Here is an 18188-nt window from a genome sequence, read left to right as displayed (position 1 = left end):
AGGATCATATTTTTCTCCCTGACTCCTCAAAACTCAGCAACCTCTCTCTTAAAAGTTTATGCTGCTTTTTTGATCTTGCTTTGGAGAGAGAAAAAAAAAAGAAAAGAAGCTAGACAGAGGATTCTACTGAAATTGTGAAGGAAAGCACTATAAAGAAGCCACCGCAGTTCTTTATCTTCTGTTGTAATAATGGAAGAAGAAAGGCCAACCGATGGAGCCCAGCACGTACGCCAGCCTCATTGTGACAGAGCTTGGGGACATAAAGCTGAATGGTGACCAGAGCCTGTAACCGGTAAGGTTTTTCTTACACTTCATCTGCTACAAGTTCCGGCTTAGAAATGGATATTCTCTGTGAAGAAAACACTTCTTTGAGCTCAACTACGAACTCCTTAATGCAATTACATGCTGACACAAGGCTCTACAATACTGACTTTAACTCCGGAGAAGGTAACACTTCGGATGCATTTAACTGGACCGTGGACTCAGAAAATCGAACCAACCTTTCCTGTGAGGGCTGTCTCTCACCACCCTGCTTCTCCTTACTTCATCTCCAGGAAAAGAACTGGTCTGCTCTGTTGACAGCGGTAGTGATTATACTAACCATTGCCGGAAACATACTCGTCATCATGGCAGTGTCCCTAGAGAAAAAGCTGCAGAATGCCACCAACTATTTCCTGATGTCACTCGCCATAGCTGATATGCTGCTGGGTTTCCTGGTCATGCCCGTGTCCATGTTAACCATCCTCTATGGTGAGTGGCATTAGCCTCCTAGCTGTACCCACATGGGTAACAAAACGCGTGCACGTCATTAGCAGATGAGTCCGGGCTCAGGGGACCAACTAAGCGTAAGGCTTTGTTTATGGAAGAGGGGCTACCATGTTATATTACTTAAATTTTAAAATGAGATCACATTTTGAAAGATCAGACAAACTGTATGCTGTGATCATTGGAGAGTTTTGTGCTTTGAAACATATACAGTTTACACAGGGAGAGAAAGCATTGTGCTTAAAAGCACGTACATTTTATGTAGAATTATAAAGGTCCCAAGACAGTCCTAAAGCAAAAGCATCTGTCATATCTGAATTCACTTGGTTTTCAAGCCTTTATATTCCCAACCAAACATCCCAGCCTTCGAGACAGGCCAGTTTGATCTTGGTCACACTGCTTTCAGCACTTCTAATGGAGTGGTAAAACCTTCCCAGTTCTCTTGGAATATTTACAGAGAGAACAGTAGTGGTGCAGTGGGTTTAATGTTAAAATATGCAGCGTCTCCATTAGAATAAATGACTTATACCAGTTTTAATTGTTCCCTGCCTGAAGCAGCATTAATTTGGAGGTGTGCCTTTGAATTCTACCCCTCAGCTCTTTAAAAATGCATATGCATAAACTCCTCCCGAATTGTTTGGAGGAGGGTGGAAAACACATGGGAAGAGATTTATCTTGCTTCTTCTCAGTGGAGTTTGAAAGAGTCAAACCTCTCAGCAAGTCAGCAAACACTGGGACGACTTCAGCAGGAAGCAAAATGTGATATTCTTTCCAAATTATGAGTAATATAGCCAGATTTCTCCGTTTAAAAGTGGAAGAGGAGGGGAGAACATTGAGACCGCTGACACAGGCACACCAGCCCGTCACCCAGAGCTAGAAACAGTTTATGGGCATTTTTAGAAGGGATTTTTCTGGCTATGTCTTAAGAGCTAAAATATGTGTATCAATCCATCCCCAAGGAGTATGGAGGAGGAAGGAGGTGAGCAAGGGAGCGTGGGCGTCAGGTTTGCACAGGGTCCACAGCGCTCCTTGCAAGGCCAGCCCCCGCTTGACGACTCAAAATGTCACACCAGGATGATCTGATTAAATTCGCTTGTCATTTCCCAGACATCCGGGAGAGGTCCCCGCTTCCTAAAACCCTGCCACGTGGAAGGCAAACTCCAGGAGTGGGAGATGGCTCCCAGAGGGCCCATCCCGGAACCCAAGCCCCGGTGGGAGGCGGGGAGCGGTAGGTACCCCAGAGCGGCGAGTGGGGCTGGCAGATGTCAGCCAGGTTAGCAAGTCGAGTCCAGCTGGGCACCGCCGGCTCGGGGTGCAATGGCGCCCCCTGGTGGCCGAGGCTCTGTGCGCAGTTGATTCCCGTAGAGAGACGCGCCTCTCCCTTGGCTGGTCGCCAGGACTCCACAGAAATGCCCCCTCCTTATCGCCACCACGGAAACCCAGACTACGGTCCGCCGCTGCCTCCTTGCAGAGAAAACTCCTCCCACGGTCAGCATCAGTTCCGACCAGGCAGCGGGTGGCTTCCTCCCAGGCACTGGGCTCTCCTTGGAGCTCAAGCTCTCTGCATGTAGCATGAAAGGCGCCAAGTCAGACTTGTCTCCTGCACTTCAACTTTTCTAAACATCAGTGGTGGCGTCTTGGTAGAGATGGTTTGTGAATAGAGACTTTGTTCAGCTTTGTGGGTCCAGAGCGTGGGGAAAGATGGTTTTCATAATTTTCCTTCTTAACATGTGTGCAGATCTAACACCACGGCTTAGATTGTCATCAAAACTAATGAAGGTTCCTATAACCGTTTGATCTCCCTCTAAAACAGATACAGGAGACTGTGTGTCCCTCAGACATACCCTATCTTTTTAATATAGCAGGTGACTTCCTGCCCTGCGTCTCACAGTGGATCCTTGTGGTAGCTTTAAGTCAATTCAATGTTGAGGTCCAACTTCCACCCACCCTCCTGGATATCAGGACATCCAGAAAAGCTGTTCAACTGATTCTAATGTGCACCCCTGGGTGAGAACCACTGCCCCAGGCAGTGGTTGCCCAAGTGTGGTTCCTGGACGGGTAGCATCCGTACCAGCTGGGAAATTGTTAGAAATGCAATTCTTCCTGCTCCACTGCACATGCGTAGAATCAGAACACCTGGAGGCAGCCTCCAGTGGCTCATTTTAAGAAACCACCTCAGAGATTCTGAGGCTCCTTCAAGTTTAAGCATCACTTCCCTGAAACAGTTCTCAGAAGAATACCATCCTTTTCTTCACCACTGTCTTCATCCCTCCTGCCCCACCTCCTGTCCCTCCAGTTTGAGTTTAATCCCCAAATTATTAGGGAAGCTTCATTTTCATGAACGCATATACCCAGTCTGTGGAGAAGGGCATGGCAACCCCTTCCAGTATTCTTGCCTGGAGAATCCCAGGGAGAGAGGGGCCTGGTGGGCTATAGCCCATGGGGTCTCACAGAGCCGGACATGACTGAAGAAACTTAGCATGCACACATGCCCAGTCTGGATTTTTAAACATTTCTTCATTCACACCAATAGCATTTTTGGCAGACTGCTAAATGCCGTCACTGCGCAAGACTGAGCAATTGTAATAATGGCTAAGAGACGGTCTAACCTCAGGAAACCTACAGTCTGAAAAAAAGTAAGTCAATAAGTAAGTAGCTAATAGGATTCTTTGACCAGGCTCCCCTGTCCATGGAATTCCCCAGGGTTCTTTGATAGAGGAACCCAAAGTACATCACAATTCCCAACCTAAGTCGTTAAAAACAAAGAGAGAAGTAGATATTGTTAGGTAGAGGAGACAGAATGAGAGAAACCCTGAAGAGACACAGCCTGAGTTTACAACACACCAGCATGATTCCAGCTATAAGTTTTCAAATCTTGTGTTCAACCAGGGCAGTCTTACTCTACTTCAGTACAGTTGATTGACATCAGGCTGCTCTGAAGTACTGAAAATATCTCATGTTGCCCTTTGCTGTTAACCATGCCTTTTCCCAGGATGAAATCTGTTCAAGCAGGGTAAATTTCATGTGCCAGAGAAGCTCAGGGTCACTCACTAATGCTAACCTTCTGCATCCCAGGGTACCGGTGGCCTCTGCCCAGCAAGCTGTGCGCTGTTTGGATTTACCTGGATGTGCTCTTCTCCACGGCCTCCATCATGCATCTCTGTGCCATTTCCCTGGACCGCTATGTTGCCATTCAGAACCCCATCCATCACAGCCGGTTCAACTCCAGAACTAAGGCGTTTCTGAAAATAATTGCTGTTTGGACGATATCAGTGGGTAAGTGGAACAGTATTTCAGACTCTCACTTCAAATGACAGTTCATGCGTTCTAAGTAGACTTCTGTTGTGGGTTTTTGTTTGTTTTTGCGCTGAACCCTGACATCCTCAATTAATTGTTCTGTTTGCTGCAAGATATGTTATAGCATAGTAATTCTCAGCTTTGCTTTAGGAAAGAAAAATCTGTTAATGTCACAGGCAGACAACATAAATTTGTATTCTTACTTTTGCACAAGTAAGAATATACATGTACACCAACAGACTCAAAACAGAATAACTGTGCTATGTGTGTGTTCAGCACGAAGTCGTGTCCAGCTCTTTTGCAACCCCATGGACTGTAGCCTGTCAGGACCTTCTGTCCATGTGATTTCCCAGGCAAGGATAATGGAGTGATTTGCTGTTTTCTTCTCCAAGGAGATCTTCCCAGCCCAGGTATTGAACCTACATCTCCCGCATCGCAGGCGGATTCTTTACCACTGAGTCACCAGGGAAACAACTGTGCTATAGCCGTCTTCAAACACTTTTCCCATCTTACACTTTCAAATTCACAAAAATTCAAGCGCCTGAATTTCTAAATCTTGAGTTTCCCAGAGACCTCAATGTTTATAATCACTGGACTTTGTGGTCAGTGTAAGAAAACAGAGCCCAATACTGGAGAATGGACAGTTTCTGGGGGTAGAGAAAGGTGCCAGGCACCATAACTCAGAGGGAGAGGTAAGGACGACGGATGGTGGCGGGACTTAGTCAAAGAGAACCCAGCACCTCTGTAACTTCCTCATCCTGTTATGATACAACATGCCAGAGGATTTCAACCCGCTTCACTTAGGCTGATTACACACCTTCACCTGTCACCAGGATTGATTTTCTGTCAGACGCCTAATAGTCAGAAAATCCCAGGTAGTGGAAGCCAGAGACAGCTCCCAAGCAGCTAAGTGAATTGCACGCGTCACCTCAGCCGGCTCGGTTCATAACCAAAGATTCCCTGGGAGTCTTTTTTTTAAGTTTTAAAGTTGCCAAGTGGAAACCACAATCCCACCAGGGCCACGTGGCTGCCAGTGTCTGCTCACAGGAGAAACTATGGGATTTGTTGGCAGGCTTGCCATCAAGGACTCGTGGGAGTCTACTCACAGTTTTGTAATGATAAAAAATGCAAATGAATTATTGTTGAGTCACTCAGTCATGTCCAACCCTTTGTGGTCCCATGACTATAGCCTGCCAGGCTCAAGACATTTCCCAGGCAAGAATACTGGAGTGGTTGTCATTTCCTTCTCCAGGTGATCGTCCCAATCCAGGGATCAAATCCGAGTCTCCTGTGTTTCCTACGTTGGCAGGCGGATTCTTTACCACAGGGATAGCAAGCACAATAATAGGATAGCTTGTGTTTTTCAGGCCCTATGGTTTGCCTTGCTGTTAAATACATCATCTGCAGAGTAGGTAACTCTGTTCTATGGATAAGGAAATGGGTTCAAAAAGTAAACTGGCCAAAGCTAGTGAATAAGCAAAGATTGTGCTCAATTGTGATAGGAACTTATTTGACTTAAGGGATCACCCGTGGTGGTTCAGACAGTAAGGAATCTGCCTGCAGTGAAGGAGACTCAGGAGACCCGGGTTTGATCCCTGGGTTGGGCAGATCCCCTGGAGGAGGGCCTGGCAGCCGATTCTAGTCTTCTTGCCTGGGAAATCCCATGGACAGAGGAGCCTGGCGGGCTACAGTCCATGGAGTCACAACAAGTCGGACATGCCTGAGCAACACACATGATGGGAACACTAACAAACTGCACCCATGTGATCTCAGCATTTTTAGAAGTCCTAGCTGTTTTCCATTTTAAACTTCACAATACTGTCTGAAGCAGACAGAGTGGGAGACCTTATTTTGTATTTATCTGAAGGACTGAGGAAACAGGGCGGAGAAAGGGTGTGGCTTACTGGGTCGCCTCTCCAACTGTGTCAGGGCTAGGGCTCTAAGCTTCCAGCACCAAAGCCTGCTGTCCCTGCTGAACTTGGTAAATTCTTCACTGAGAAAACAGATGCTGCTCCCAAAATATGCTTGCAGTTTCTGGGCCTGTGCAACCTTGAACTCATCCTACTAGGATCAAGAGAATGCAGGATTGCTCGTACTCAATCCCAGCTGCATGTAAAAGCTCTGGGGAGCTACTGATTTCACCGGTGTGTGTGTGTGTGTAGGTGTGTGTGTGGGTGTGTGTGTACTCACTCACTCAATCATGTCCAACTCTTTGCGACCCTATGGGCTTATGGCCCACCAGGCTCCTCTGCCTGTGGGATTTCCCAGGCAAGAATACAGGAGCGGGTTGCCATTTCCTACTCCAGGGGCTCTTAACCAAGAATCAAAGCTGTGTCTCTTGCATCTCCTGCACTGGCAGGTAGATTCTTTACCATGGGCCACCTGGGAAGCCCTAGTAGTATAACGGCTGTTTCTTTAGCACAGCAACCAGAGACACAGTAGTGTTCAAAGCACCTTACAGGGGATAAATTGCAGAGAAAGAAGTTGCACGGGATGACATAGCTCATAACCAGGAGTCACCCCCGGGCAATTCTGTTTGAAAGCCAACACTCCTAGTACTGCCCAAAACACAATCTGCTTCCTGCTCCTTCCAGCCATCACCCCAGGAGTCAGGCAGGCTGGAATGAGTTGTCAAGGAGACAGTCAGGAGCCATCATCCATCCGTTTGGCCAAACTTTTATTGCATAGCTACTACGTCCTTGGATGCGCGTTTTGTGGTCCCTGACCATGTGGTCAGAGAAGGCAGATACAAGAAACCCTGAGGTTACCTAGGCTCTGTACCAGAATTCTGTGAGAGGTATGGCTGAGGAGTTGGTAAAGGTTTAAAAAAAGAGTCAGTTCTAGTGAAGGTGTGCACATACTAAATTGTGTCTGTCTCTTTGCAACCCCATGGACTATAGCCCACTGGGCTCCTCTGTGCATGGAATTTTAATGTAGCATAAATATTCTCCTGAATTATTTTTTAATGTTTCCATTTCCATTGATTTTTGTTGTTGCACAATTAAATTTTGTGTATGGTCTAATGTGCTTTCTTCTACCAATTATTAAAGCCTTTTCAGCATCTACTGATATCAGTTTTTCCCCTTCATTCAATTTATTGATGTATTTAGTTTTCTTTCAGATTTGAATATCAAACTGCTCTTGCTTGCCTAGAATATGTTCATAAATGAAGTTGGATTTGTATAATTTGATTAGTTGGTTTGTTATTCTTATAAGGTTTCTTTTGGTGGCTTTATTAAATTTGGGAGTTTTTTTCCCTTAAGATCTTGAAATATTTAAGTAGGAATGTGCTTTAAAGGTTATATAGAATTTAATTCTAAGTCTTTCTCATCCTGGTGGCTTTTAAAATGGTATCTTTAACTATATCACAAACCTCTTTAACATTTTTATCTACATTTTCTACCTTGTTTTGTGTTACTAGCTGAATGCAGTTTGTCTTTTGTATTGATTCATTATCATTAAATGCAATGATTTTGTTTTAAAGTCTGCTTCATCTGAAACTAGTATAACTATGCCAGGTTTTATTCTAGGGTCTTATTTTCTAGATATATTCTATTCCTTCCTGTTACTGCCAAACTCCTTTTTGACTTCATGTAAACATTAAGTACATTGCTTGTAAGAAGCATATGAAGTTTTGCTTTTATTCAGTCTGTCTTTTAATTGTACTATTTGTATTTAATGTAACCCACATGTATTTGGATTTAAGTTTACCACCTTTTCTTTTTATTTCCCATTTTTCCTATGTTCCAGATGCTTTCCATTTTTGCCTTATTTTGCACTAATCAAGAGTTGTCAATTCATTATACCCCTTTATAGAACTGTTATCTCAGTCTTCTAAATCCTTTTAGTGATTATAACATTCGTTTTTTCCCCTAAAAGAGGCTAATACAATTACTTTATCACTTCCTAAATGATTCAAAAACCTTAGCATATTTAAGTCAGTTTACCCCATCCTTTGTATTGTTTTTGCTAATTTCTATTTATCTTTTTAAAACCTGTAAGTCATCATAAATGTTCTGTTCACTTAGTATTTGTTTTTCACATATTGACCCTTTCTATTGCTATTTATCCCTTATGTCACTTCTGTGATTCTGCCTGGGTTTATAGTCCTAATTCCTGAAGAATTTCGATCAGAATATCACATAGGTTTATTTCAGCTTTATTGTTTTTATAACAAACATTTTTTTTCACCTTCATTTTAAGCATATTTTTGTTCAGTATAGAATTCAAATTTGGGAGTTAAATTTTTAAAGCAAGTTATGGATGATGTTCTAAAGTTGTAGTTTATATTGTTTCTTAGCAAGAACTTTGCTGTCAGACTTGTTTATAATCTACCACCTCTTACTACCCTTTCCAGCTATAGGATTTTTTTTACCATTTTTTTCTTTTTTTTATTTCTTTGATTACATCAACATGAATCCACCACGCGTGTACCCTGTTCCCAATCCCGAACCCCCTTCCACCTCCCCCCCCAACACACCATCCCTATTTTAACAATTTTACTATGATGTACTTCAGTGTGGGTTAGTTTTGCTCTTATCCTGAGTGAGTGAGTGAAGTCGCTCAGTTGTGTCCGACTTTTTGCGACCCCATGGACTGTAGCCTACCAGGCTCCTCCCTCCATGGGATTCTCCAAGCAAGAGTACTGGAGTGGGTTGCCATTTCCTTCTCCAGGGGATCTTCCCGACCCAGGGATCGAACCCGGGTATCCCGCATTCCAGGCAAATGCTTTAGCCTCTGGGCCACCAGGGAAGCCCTTATCCTATGTGGTGTCTATACTGATTCTTAAATTTGTAGCTCAATGCCTTTTGTCAGTTTGGGAGAAATCTTGGTCATCATCTTTTCAAATATTGCTTCTGCTCCATTTTCTCTCCTGTCCTCCACTAACTTCTTAGACTCCAATTTCTCGAGAAGTATGATAGAACTTTTACTCATGTTTATGATTCTTAAGGGGCTTTCCAGGTGGCTCAGTGGTAAAGAGTCCGGCAATACAGGAGACACAAGACATGTGGGTTAGATCTCTGAGTTGGGAAGATCCCCCAGAGGAGGAAATGGCAACCCACTCCAGTATTCTTACTTGGAAAATTCCCTGGGCAGAAGAGCCTGGCGGGCTACAGTCCATAGGGCCGCAAAGAGTTGGACACAACTGAGCACGCACCCATGACTCTTAAACACTTTTCTACATTTTTCACTTTTCAATTCTTACGTTAGTGTGGATCATTTTACTGACTTGTCTTCTCTTGGGTTGTTAATCCCCTCACCAGCTACTTCTAATTGGCTGTTAAGCCTATGTTTGTATTCTTAACTTGGTACTAGCATGTGTGTTTAGAATTCCCACTTGATTCTTTTTTGTAGATTCGAGTATGTAGGTGACGCTAGTGGTGAAACAAAAAACACAAAAACCCCACCTGCCTGCCAATGCAGGAGACTCAAGAGATGTGTGTTCAATCCCTGGGTCAGGAAGATCCCCTGGAGAAGGAAATGGCAACCCACTCCAATATTCTTGCCTGGAGAACCCCATGGACAGAGGCGCCTGGTGGGCCATAGCCCATGGGGTCGCAAAGAGTCGGACATGACAGCACGCACGCACGCACATGCACGCACGCACTCTGGAATAACTCTGTTTTCATCTGTTTTCTTAAATATTAATCACAGGTATCTGAGTAACCTGGGAATTTCTATTTTCTAGAGTCCTTTTCTATTAGGTTCTGTCAGCTGCTAAGCCTGGTAATTTTATTAAATATAGACACTGGGGAAAAAAAATATGTGGATACTGTGTTGATGTTGCCATTCTTCAGAGAGCGGTCCATTAACTTTAGCAGTTAGGTCTCCTAAATCCAGCCAGGTTTAGGATGAGTTTTTGTGAGCACTGGTCTATTTTCATTTTACCCTTATACCTAGGATATATTCCTTCTTGACCTCAGATGAACATGACTTCAGTCTCCATTTTCAAGACCTCTCAACTCTAGTTTTTGTCTCCTTGGTACCATAAGGCTGCTGCTAACCCTTTTGTTTTTTACTGGAGTATAAGTGACTTACAATATTGTGTTAGTTTCTGCTGTACAGCAAAGTGAAATGGTTATACATATATCCAGTCTTTGAGATTCTTTTCCCATATAGGCTGCTACAGGGTATGAATACAGTTCCCTGTGCTATAGCAATAGGTCCTTATTGGTTGTCTGTTTTATATTGAGTAGTGTATATGTGTCTTTACCTCTCAATCTGTCCTTCTAACAAGTTGGTAAATGCCTTAAAGGGAAAGGAGGCTCATACCATTACATTCACTTTTTTTCTCTTCCTTTCACTCCAGATCATAACCCCTGAAATCCTGGCTACTTTGACAGCCTTAACTCCCAATTTTTGACCGCCCAACCCCACCCAAGACGAAGATTGAGGCCTTGAATTTTGCTTTATTTGACACTAGTATGCTGTACCTCCTTCTTGTTTGAGTCTTTCCAATATATCTTTTCTCACCCCTTCATTTTTAACATCTTTGTTCTTTTGTTTAATATACTTATTTTCACCGATTACTTACAGATGGACTTTTTAAAATAAAATCTGATACTCTGCCTTTTGATAATGAAATTCAGTCTGCCTACATTTACTGTGACAACTGACAGTTGGTTTTATTCCTCCGATTTTACATTCATCATGTGCCTTTCTTTGTAATAGTGACTTTTCTTCCTCATTTCATATGTTTGCTGACTTGCACAATGTTTTGTTTCTTTCACCCCATCCCAGTTAGTTTGAATTTCTTCTTGGCTTTTCCATTCCTTTTTTGATTATAAAAGCTGAGTCATGTCCAACTCTTTGCAGCCCCATGGACAGTAGCCCACCAGGCTCCTCTGCCTGTGGAATTTTCCAGGCAAGAATGCTGGAGTGGGTTGCCATTTCCTCTTCCAGGGGATCTTCCCAACCCAGGGATCGAACCTGCATTTCTTGCATCTGTCTCTTGCATTGGCAGGCAGATTCTTTACCACTAGTACCACCTGTAGTCTTATCCCAAACAATCATTATACTGACATTTCTATTACTATTAATATATGTAAAATAAATAGTAACCCCACTAAATTGTTTTATTTCCTCATACATCCTGAGTCCCAATCATAGATTTTTCTGTTATTTTACTTATTTATTTTAATTAGAGGCTAATTACTTTACAATATTGTGGTGGTTTTTGCCATACAGTGACATGAAGCTAATGGCACAATAGATCCTTTTTAAGCAAGTCAAAAATGAAGAAACCATAAAGATCAATAGAGACATAGCTCAATACATGAGAAATAGTACATTGTATATGGCTAAAATCAACATCAACAAAGTCAAAAGCAAACTTTCAATGTCTGGATAACAGACCAAAGAGCACCCACATTTTGATAAAAAAAAAAAAATGAAAAGACAAGCAATTGAACAGGGTAAAAATAAACTATACGAACAGGCAATTCACAGAAACCTAAGTTAAAATGGACAAAGCTCATGAAAAACACTCAGCCTTTTTAACAGTTATGGAAATATAGTTTAAAACAATAATGCAATATCACTTTTTACCCATTTGACTGGCAAAATTAAAATGAGTGAAAACACGCACTGCAGTTCTGGATACGGTGCCCTGTGTACCCATATTCAGTTTGTGTGAATATGAGTTGTTTGTTCTTGAACAATCTAGAAAAAGTTATCAAAATTTGGCCTACCAGCCTCACTCGAGGGGATCTGTTCTACAGGAAAACAAAAGTACATGTAGGAATCTATGATAATTTGAGGGAATAGCAGAAAAGCTAGGTCATGGTTGAATATATTATTTTAAATTATGGAATATTCTGCAGCTCTTAAAAATCTTGAGTTGGGGTTATGGAGATTCAACTAGAGAAATGTCTGTGAAGTTAAGTGCAGAAAGCAGGTTACACGCATGGTCTGGACCCATTCTGGTAAGTAACAGTAACTGTTACTATAGTAACAGTACACAGAGATGTTTACATATCATTAATAGCACTCAGAAACTATTAAAGGACTTCACACTTGCCAAGAAGGTAAAATTAGGAAGAATGGCAGGATTATTATATTTTCCCTCACATATTTCTGTACAATTTTTCACACAAATATGATGATAAAGTGTTTTAGATCAGGGGTACCCAACCTGCAGGATCTAATGCCTGATATTCTGAGGTGGAGCTGATGTAATATAATAGAAATAAAATGCACAGTAAATGTGATGTGCTTGATCATCCCCAAACCATCCCTCCCCAAATCCATGGAAAAACTGGCTTTCACAAAACTGACCCCTGGTGCCAAAAGGGTTGGGGACCACTGATCTATAGGTCCACGAATGAAACTGTTACACCTGCCTCATAGGAGAGAGGGCTCTGTGAGAGGTGGTGGTGGTGTTTAGTTTCTAAGTCATGTCCGACCCTTTGCAACCCTGTGGTCTATAGCCTGCCAGGCTCCTCTGTCCATGGGATTTCCTAGGCAAGAACGCCGGAATAGGTTGCCATCCCTTTCCTTTCTTCCTTTCCCAGGCAAGAATACTGGAATAGGTTGCCGTTTCCTATGCTGACCCTCAAAGTTTTGCAAGGATCTAACAGATGGCAAGCTTGGTAACCACATCAGAGATGACTCAGGTTCTCTTGCTCTAGGTATCTCTGAGATTGGCTGCTTCTCCCCAGCTCCTTACAGTGACCAGCTTGGTCAGTTTACTTTTGCCAAGACCTCTATCTAACTCTGAGGAACAATGAACATAATTACAAATTGATTCCATTTTCTATGTGTGAGTTTCTCTGAGTAAAGAAGTGATGACAGTCAAGATTGAAGCATTAGATTAAGAATGATCCTGAGCTTCTCTGAATTACATTTTGCCTTTATAAACACAATTCCCTTGATCAGAGGGAACCATGACTTCAACTACAATATATAAAATGAGCAAACCTCTTCCTCATGATGATTGCCTTGCTAATGCTGTATGAGAAAAGAAAATAGATGCTGTTTATTCCCTGACTGTCTTTAGCAGGTAAAAGTATATGTCAGATAGAAAATGTGAAAATGACTATTTTCACGTTGTCATATCCTGCCAAGCAAGCCAAGACACCAACTTAATTTTTTTTCTTGTGCTTATTTCATTTTAGAATTGTATTTGCAGCTCATGAGTAATTTTGAAGTATCGTGAGTGTAAATAAGATATTTTTTCCTCCCTCAAGGCTAAGCATGACCTTGTATTTTATGCACTATTACTTTTATAATAGAAGAGACAAGCTGTGTCAATTTATTCAGTCCTTCGCCTTCACAAACTGGGACACCACACACAGGATCCTAGACTAAATGTTTAGGTCATTGGATCCAACCTCATGCCTTCAGGCAGGCGAAACTTCCCTTCCTAGACAATGTAGATGAATGAAGCAGCTTTGAGGGACAATGAAAATGCTACATCTCATTACAGTTTTAATATGTATTTATCTGATTAGATAGTATTTGAGCATCTTTTTATGTTTTGAGCAAATTTATATTAAGTTTGCTATAGTTGGCTGCCTGTAGTTTTGGCTGTAGAACTTGGTGGTTATGAGCAAAAAGTCTGGAGCCAACTATCTGAATGGGTCCCCTGTAAGCCATGTAACCTTGGGCAAGTTACTCAGCCTCTCTGCACCTTTGGTTCCTCGTGAGTAAATGACAATAACAGTACCTACATTGTGAGGTTGCTCTAACAATTGAATAAATACAGCATTTGTCTCATGTTAAAAGCTTACAACATCCTTTGAACTCCTTTCTGTAAGGTTCTTGGACTTTTCCTAACACAAAATAAGAGAATTAGCTGTTTATTCATGTTTTCACAGTGTATCTATATATTCCCAATAGGTTGTCACTTGCCATTACTTACGGTGGTCTTTTTCCCTCACATACTTATATATATGATTTTATTTATAGATGTTCTTTTCTCCTTTATGGCTTCTGAATTTTGAAGTGATACAAAAATTGCTTTTCCCACTACAAAGTTATAAGAGGAATTATTCCCTATTGTCTTCCATTATTTCTGTGGCTTTGTTTTATACACTTAAGTCTTTGATCCATTTAGAATTTAACCTGTGGCTTAATTTTATTATTTCTACACTGCTTTTTATACCAGCTACTTATTGTACCACTTATTTGCCCTTTGATATGCCACCTTTATCATATACTCAGTTCTCGTATATGTATATTTGGGTTTATTTCTGAACTTTATGTTCTGTTGACCAGTCTGTTCATTCACTTACAGCATACTTTTGTTGAGATGAAATATGGCCTTTATTATCTCTTAAAACTAATATTCCCTCATTGCTCTTTTTCAGAGTTTTCCTAGCTAAAATTTTTACTTGCTTTTTTGAGTCTGAGTTTTTATTAGAAATCAACTTCTATCTAGTTCCAAAAAAGAAAATTTTATTAGAGCTGCATACAACTTTGTAAATCAATTTTCTAGACTTTTTTGCTGGCATATCTGTATACTTCTGGTCTTATTTAGTGTGTGTTTGTAAACAGCCTCAAATTCCATTTGGAATTAAGTGAAAGTACATACAGGTAACTACCAAAAATTTTAGCACTTAGGTTTTAAAAAATTACGTGTGTATTTAGGTCCAAGAGGAATGATAGTGAAATGTGTATGTCAAGTTTTCCTATCATACCATATCTTCTGGGGGTGGGAAAAGGCTTGGAAAAATACAAAATAAATCAACAGAATAAAATAGGCTCAAAACCAGATGGTGTTCTGTTCCCCTTCTTAGTGGGGTACACCCCTAGCTCTACTGTCAGAAACAGATGTACCTGGGAACCCCACTTGGGGTTCTCTCCTTAGACCTTATAGGTTTATGCCCAAGCCCCTTGCTGCCAGGAGTCAGCCTAGGAACTGGGTTTCAGAGACTCATCACACAACAAGGACAGGAAGGACTTGGGTTACCTGCTGTCTCTCCCACTGCGTAGAGATCATGTTGTAATTGAGCATCTACCAAGACACTAGGCTGGCCAAGAAGTTCATTCGAGATTTTCCATACAATGTTTACCCAAATGAACTTTTTGGCCAACCCAATACAAACGGAAACTGCTGAAGAATTCATCTAACTTGCCTTTCCCTCAGTTTTCTCTATCTTCTGATTTCTCTCCTGGGTGCAGTAAGATCGCCTCCCCTCTTTTCACCCCTGCCGCAATGCATTAGCACATCAGAGAGCCACAAAGAAGCTCTGGGCGCTGCCCCAGCCTGCAGGTGAGTGGGTTGGTGTCCAGGAGCAGCGATGCTCACAATCCAGAGGGGCTGCCATCTTTCCTTAAGGTGCTACAGCACCAGAGAGCTGCCAAGGAGCCCGCCACACTATCCCTGCCCTGAAACAAAGCCTCTGCAGGGCCACCTTACTGTCCACCTCCTTCTCTTGACCCCCGAGTGAAGCACCCTTTCCCTTTCCAGACACAGGTGCGAGAATTCAATGACATCTCCCCCAGCAGACCACCTCATCTCGTACTTCTCATTTACTTCGTCCAAACTGATCCTTCCCTTTGGGGTCAGCAGGTAGGAATCTTCACTAAGTCAGGATCAATAGCAGATCACCCGATCAATTTGTTGGAACGTCACATCACAAAAAGACTGGGCTCTTAGAAGAAATGTCCTTGGTTGTCCTTTAGCACACTGCCCTCCATGGAGAAGAGGAGATGTAATGGCCCAAGTAGTTTAGAGCCTGCCAGAGTGACAGCTGACTTCTCTACGCATGGCAGATTCTAGCTGTAGCCATGGGACTGTGTACTGAATACAACAGCATTCGGTAGCATGCCTTCTCCACAACCACTGGAAACTGGTGGGGAAAATTCAGAAATGATCCAATGAAAAAGAAACGCTTTCGTCCTTTATGGACTGGGCCTTCATTGTAGACTGAATTTCTTGGCTTTTTGCTCATCATTTTTCTAAGGTGGAAGAGTTACAGGAGGGGACACAGGATTGGGCCTTTTATAGCTTCTGGGCAATTACAGCAGAAAACTAGCATCCATAGATTGCCCCCTCCTGCCCTTGGGCTGCATCAGGAATTTGCAAGCTATGGAAACATCTGCTTCCTCCAAATCTATCATTTCCTTTTGGGCCAGCAGGTAGGAAATCTTCACTAAGTCAGGAAGGGTAACAGATCATCTGATCAATTTATTATCACTCTCACCCTTTGTGCCCTGGTACTTCTTCCCTCGGTGGCCTGACAAAACCCCAGCCCTGGACACCCAACCTTTACTGTTGCTGGAGAAAATTACACACTGTGAATCGGGCACCACCCACCCGTGGTCTCCATGCCTGCCTGGACTCTCATTGTTTTCAATCTTTTGGTTTATCTTTAGTGGATGTATTCAAATCTTTTTCCTATTAAAGTCTTATGAATCCTGGGTACCATGCTCTGAGCAGACAATCTTATTCCCTTTCAACCTAAGAAGGGGCCATTAAGTGCAGTTCCTTTACTCCCACTTTCTAATTCCACTTTCAGTTTTCAGTTTCCAAATGGGCATCCCCAGAATAGCCAAGTTCTTCCACACTTTGTCTCTGCATCCTATCCCTCCCACCAGAAGCTCTGACTTCTCCCCATCTGCCTCTCTCTGAATCAGTTTCATCTAAAGGTTCTGCTCACTTGCTCCACTTTGTCACCTCTCGTTCACACCCTCACGCACCATCCGGCTTTGACCTCTCTCCTTTGTACTGTTCTTCAAGGTCACCTAATTTGCAATCCAATCCGAAAGTCTGTTTCTATTTTAATAACATACTCAAGTAACACATGAATGCATCCTCAATGTGAGAAAGTCAAACAGCTCTGACTATAGAATGAAGTTGTCCTTCACCCCTCCTGCCTCTCCAGACCAGCACCCACAGGCACTGTGCTGACCTTGAACCTCACTGTGATTGCTCAGTGCAGAGCATAAGCAGGAGAGAGTAACACCAGGCAGAACTCGAGTCCCCTCCCACTGGTATATCCTGACTCTGCTTGCATTTCCGGCTGTACCCTCCAGACCCTGTTGACGTCTGCTGCAATTTCTTTGTGTCAGCCCTTTCTTCAGCTTCTTCTTCTCTCTAAACCAAGTCCCATCGGCTGTCTGTCTTCCAGAGATGCCTCCATCATTTGTGAAATACTAATAAGATGATATTTTCGTGGGTCGTTATAGTTTATTCTGATCAATGTGCTTTATCTTTTTTTAATCATTAAATGGAATTTTGGGAGGGAATATAGACACATGGACATGTGAGCTTGGATAATATCTTGATCCAAGTTTTATTTACATATAGATAAACCATTCTTTATCTGCAATCCTTTCATGCATTCAAGTGTGTATTGACAGCTCTTCAAAACTGTCTCCTTCTTCAGAATCTTCCCCTGCCTCTCTGATGTGTTGCTTGTACAGTCTCCTTTCTCTCTTATTCCGTATATGGTAGTGTTCTCTCTAGATCTATTCTCCACCTTCTCATTTTTTTATTCTCCTTGCTTTGCTGGGTCCCTTCCTTTTCCATAGATTCACCTATTAGCAGAACACTGAGGAACTAACAAATCTATATTCTAGCCCAAAGTGCTCCCCAGAACTTCAGACTCTGGCATCCAACTACGTGATGAGGACTTCTAGCCAGAAATCCCACCAGAGCCTCAGTATTACCAGATCAGAAGCTGTGCTCACTGTCTGCTGTTCCTCCTCCTGAAACCTCTAGTTCAGAACATGGCTAACATCTACTCGATAACTACATACCCAGAAGTCCTCCATATCTAAGCAGTTGGCTACTCCCTTGGCCTAGACTTGCTAGTCGTTTCATATATCCGCTGCTTCTCCTTTCATTCAGGCCTGCCATCTGTCCTGCTCACGGGGTTTTGAGTTTGGTTGGTGTGGTTTTTTGGGAGGCTGTCATTCTCCACCTGTCACCAAAGTCACCCTGTGAAATAAAGGTCTCACTCAATCACTCTCCTGTTGGAAACCCTTCGGTTTGCTTGTTCCCAAAGGAATGGCTTTGCTGCCTGTAGATTATAGATCCTTACATGAGAGACACAAAGCCCCGTAAGTCTGGCCCCTCCCACACCTCTGTTTCACCTCCTGCCATACTTTGCCCCACATTTTATTCTCCAGCTACAATAAATTGCCCAGAATTCCCGTGTCATTTCACCTCCATCTTT

At 42.5% G+C, this 18188-nt stretch overlaps 1 protein-coding gene across 1 annotated transcript in view; it reads left to right on the top strand.

Moving 5' to 3' along the window:
• Positions 1 to 338: 338 nt before the first annotated feature.
• The window catches only part of HTR2A (5-hydroxytryptamine receptor 2A), a 60779-nt gene continuing 42929 nt past the window's right edge, over positions 339 to 18188 (top strand). Inside the window, exons 1-2 of the mRNA XM_052650311.1 lie at positions 339 to 750; positions 3841 to 4041. Of these exons, the coding sequence (XP_052506271.1) occupies positions 339 to 750; positions 3841 to 4041 (613 nt within the window). The remainder of the gene's footprint in view (positions 751 to 3840; positions 4042 to 18188) is intronic.

The sequence above is a fragment of the Budorcas taxicolor genome, chromosome 12 (assembly GCF_023091745.1).
Source record: "Budorcas taxicolor isolate Tak-1 chromosome 12, Takin1.1, whole genome shotgun sequence".
NCBI classification, from domain to species: Eukaryota; Metazoa; Chordata; class Mammalia; order Artiodactyla; family Bovidae; genus Budorcas; species Budorcas taxicolor.
Note: the sequence above shows the minus strand (reverse complement) of the source record. Positions and strands in the feature narration are given on the sequence as shown.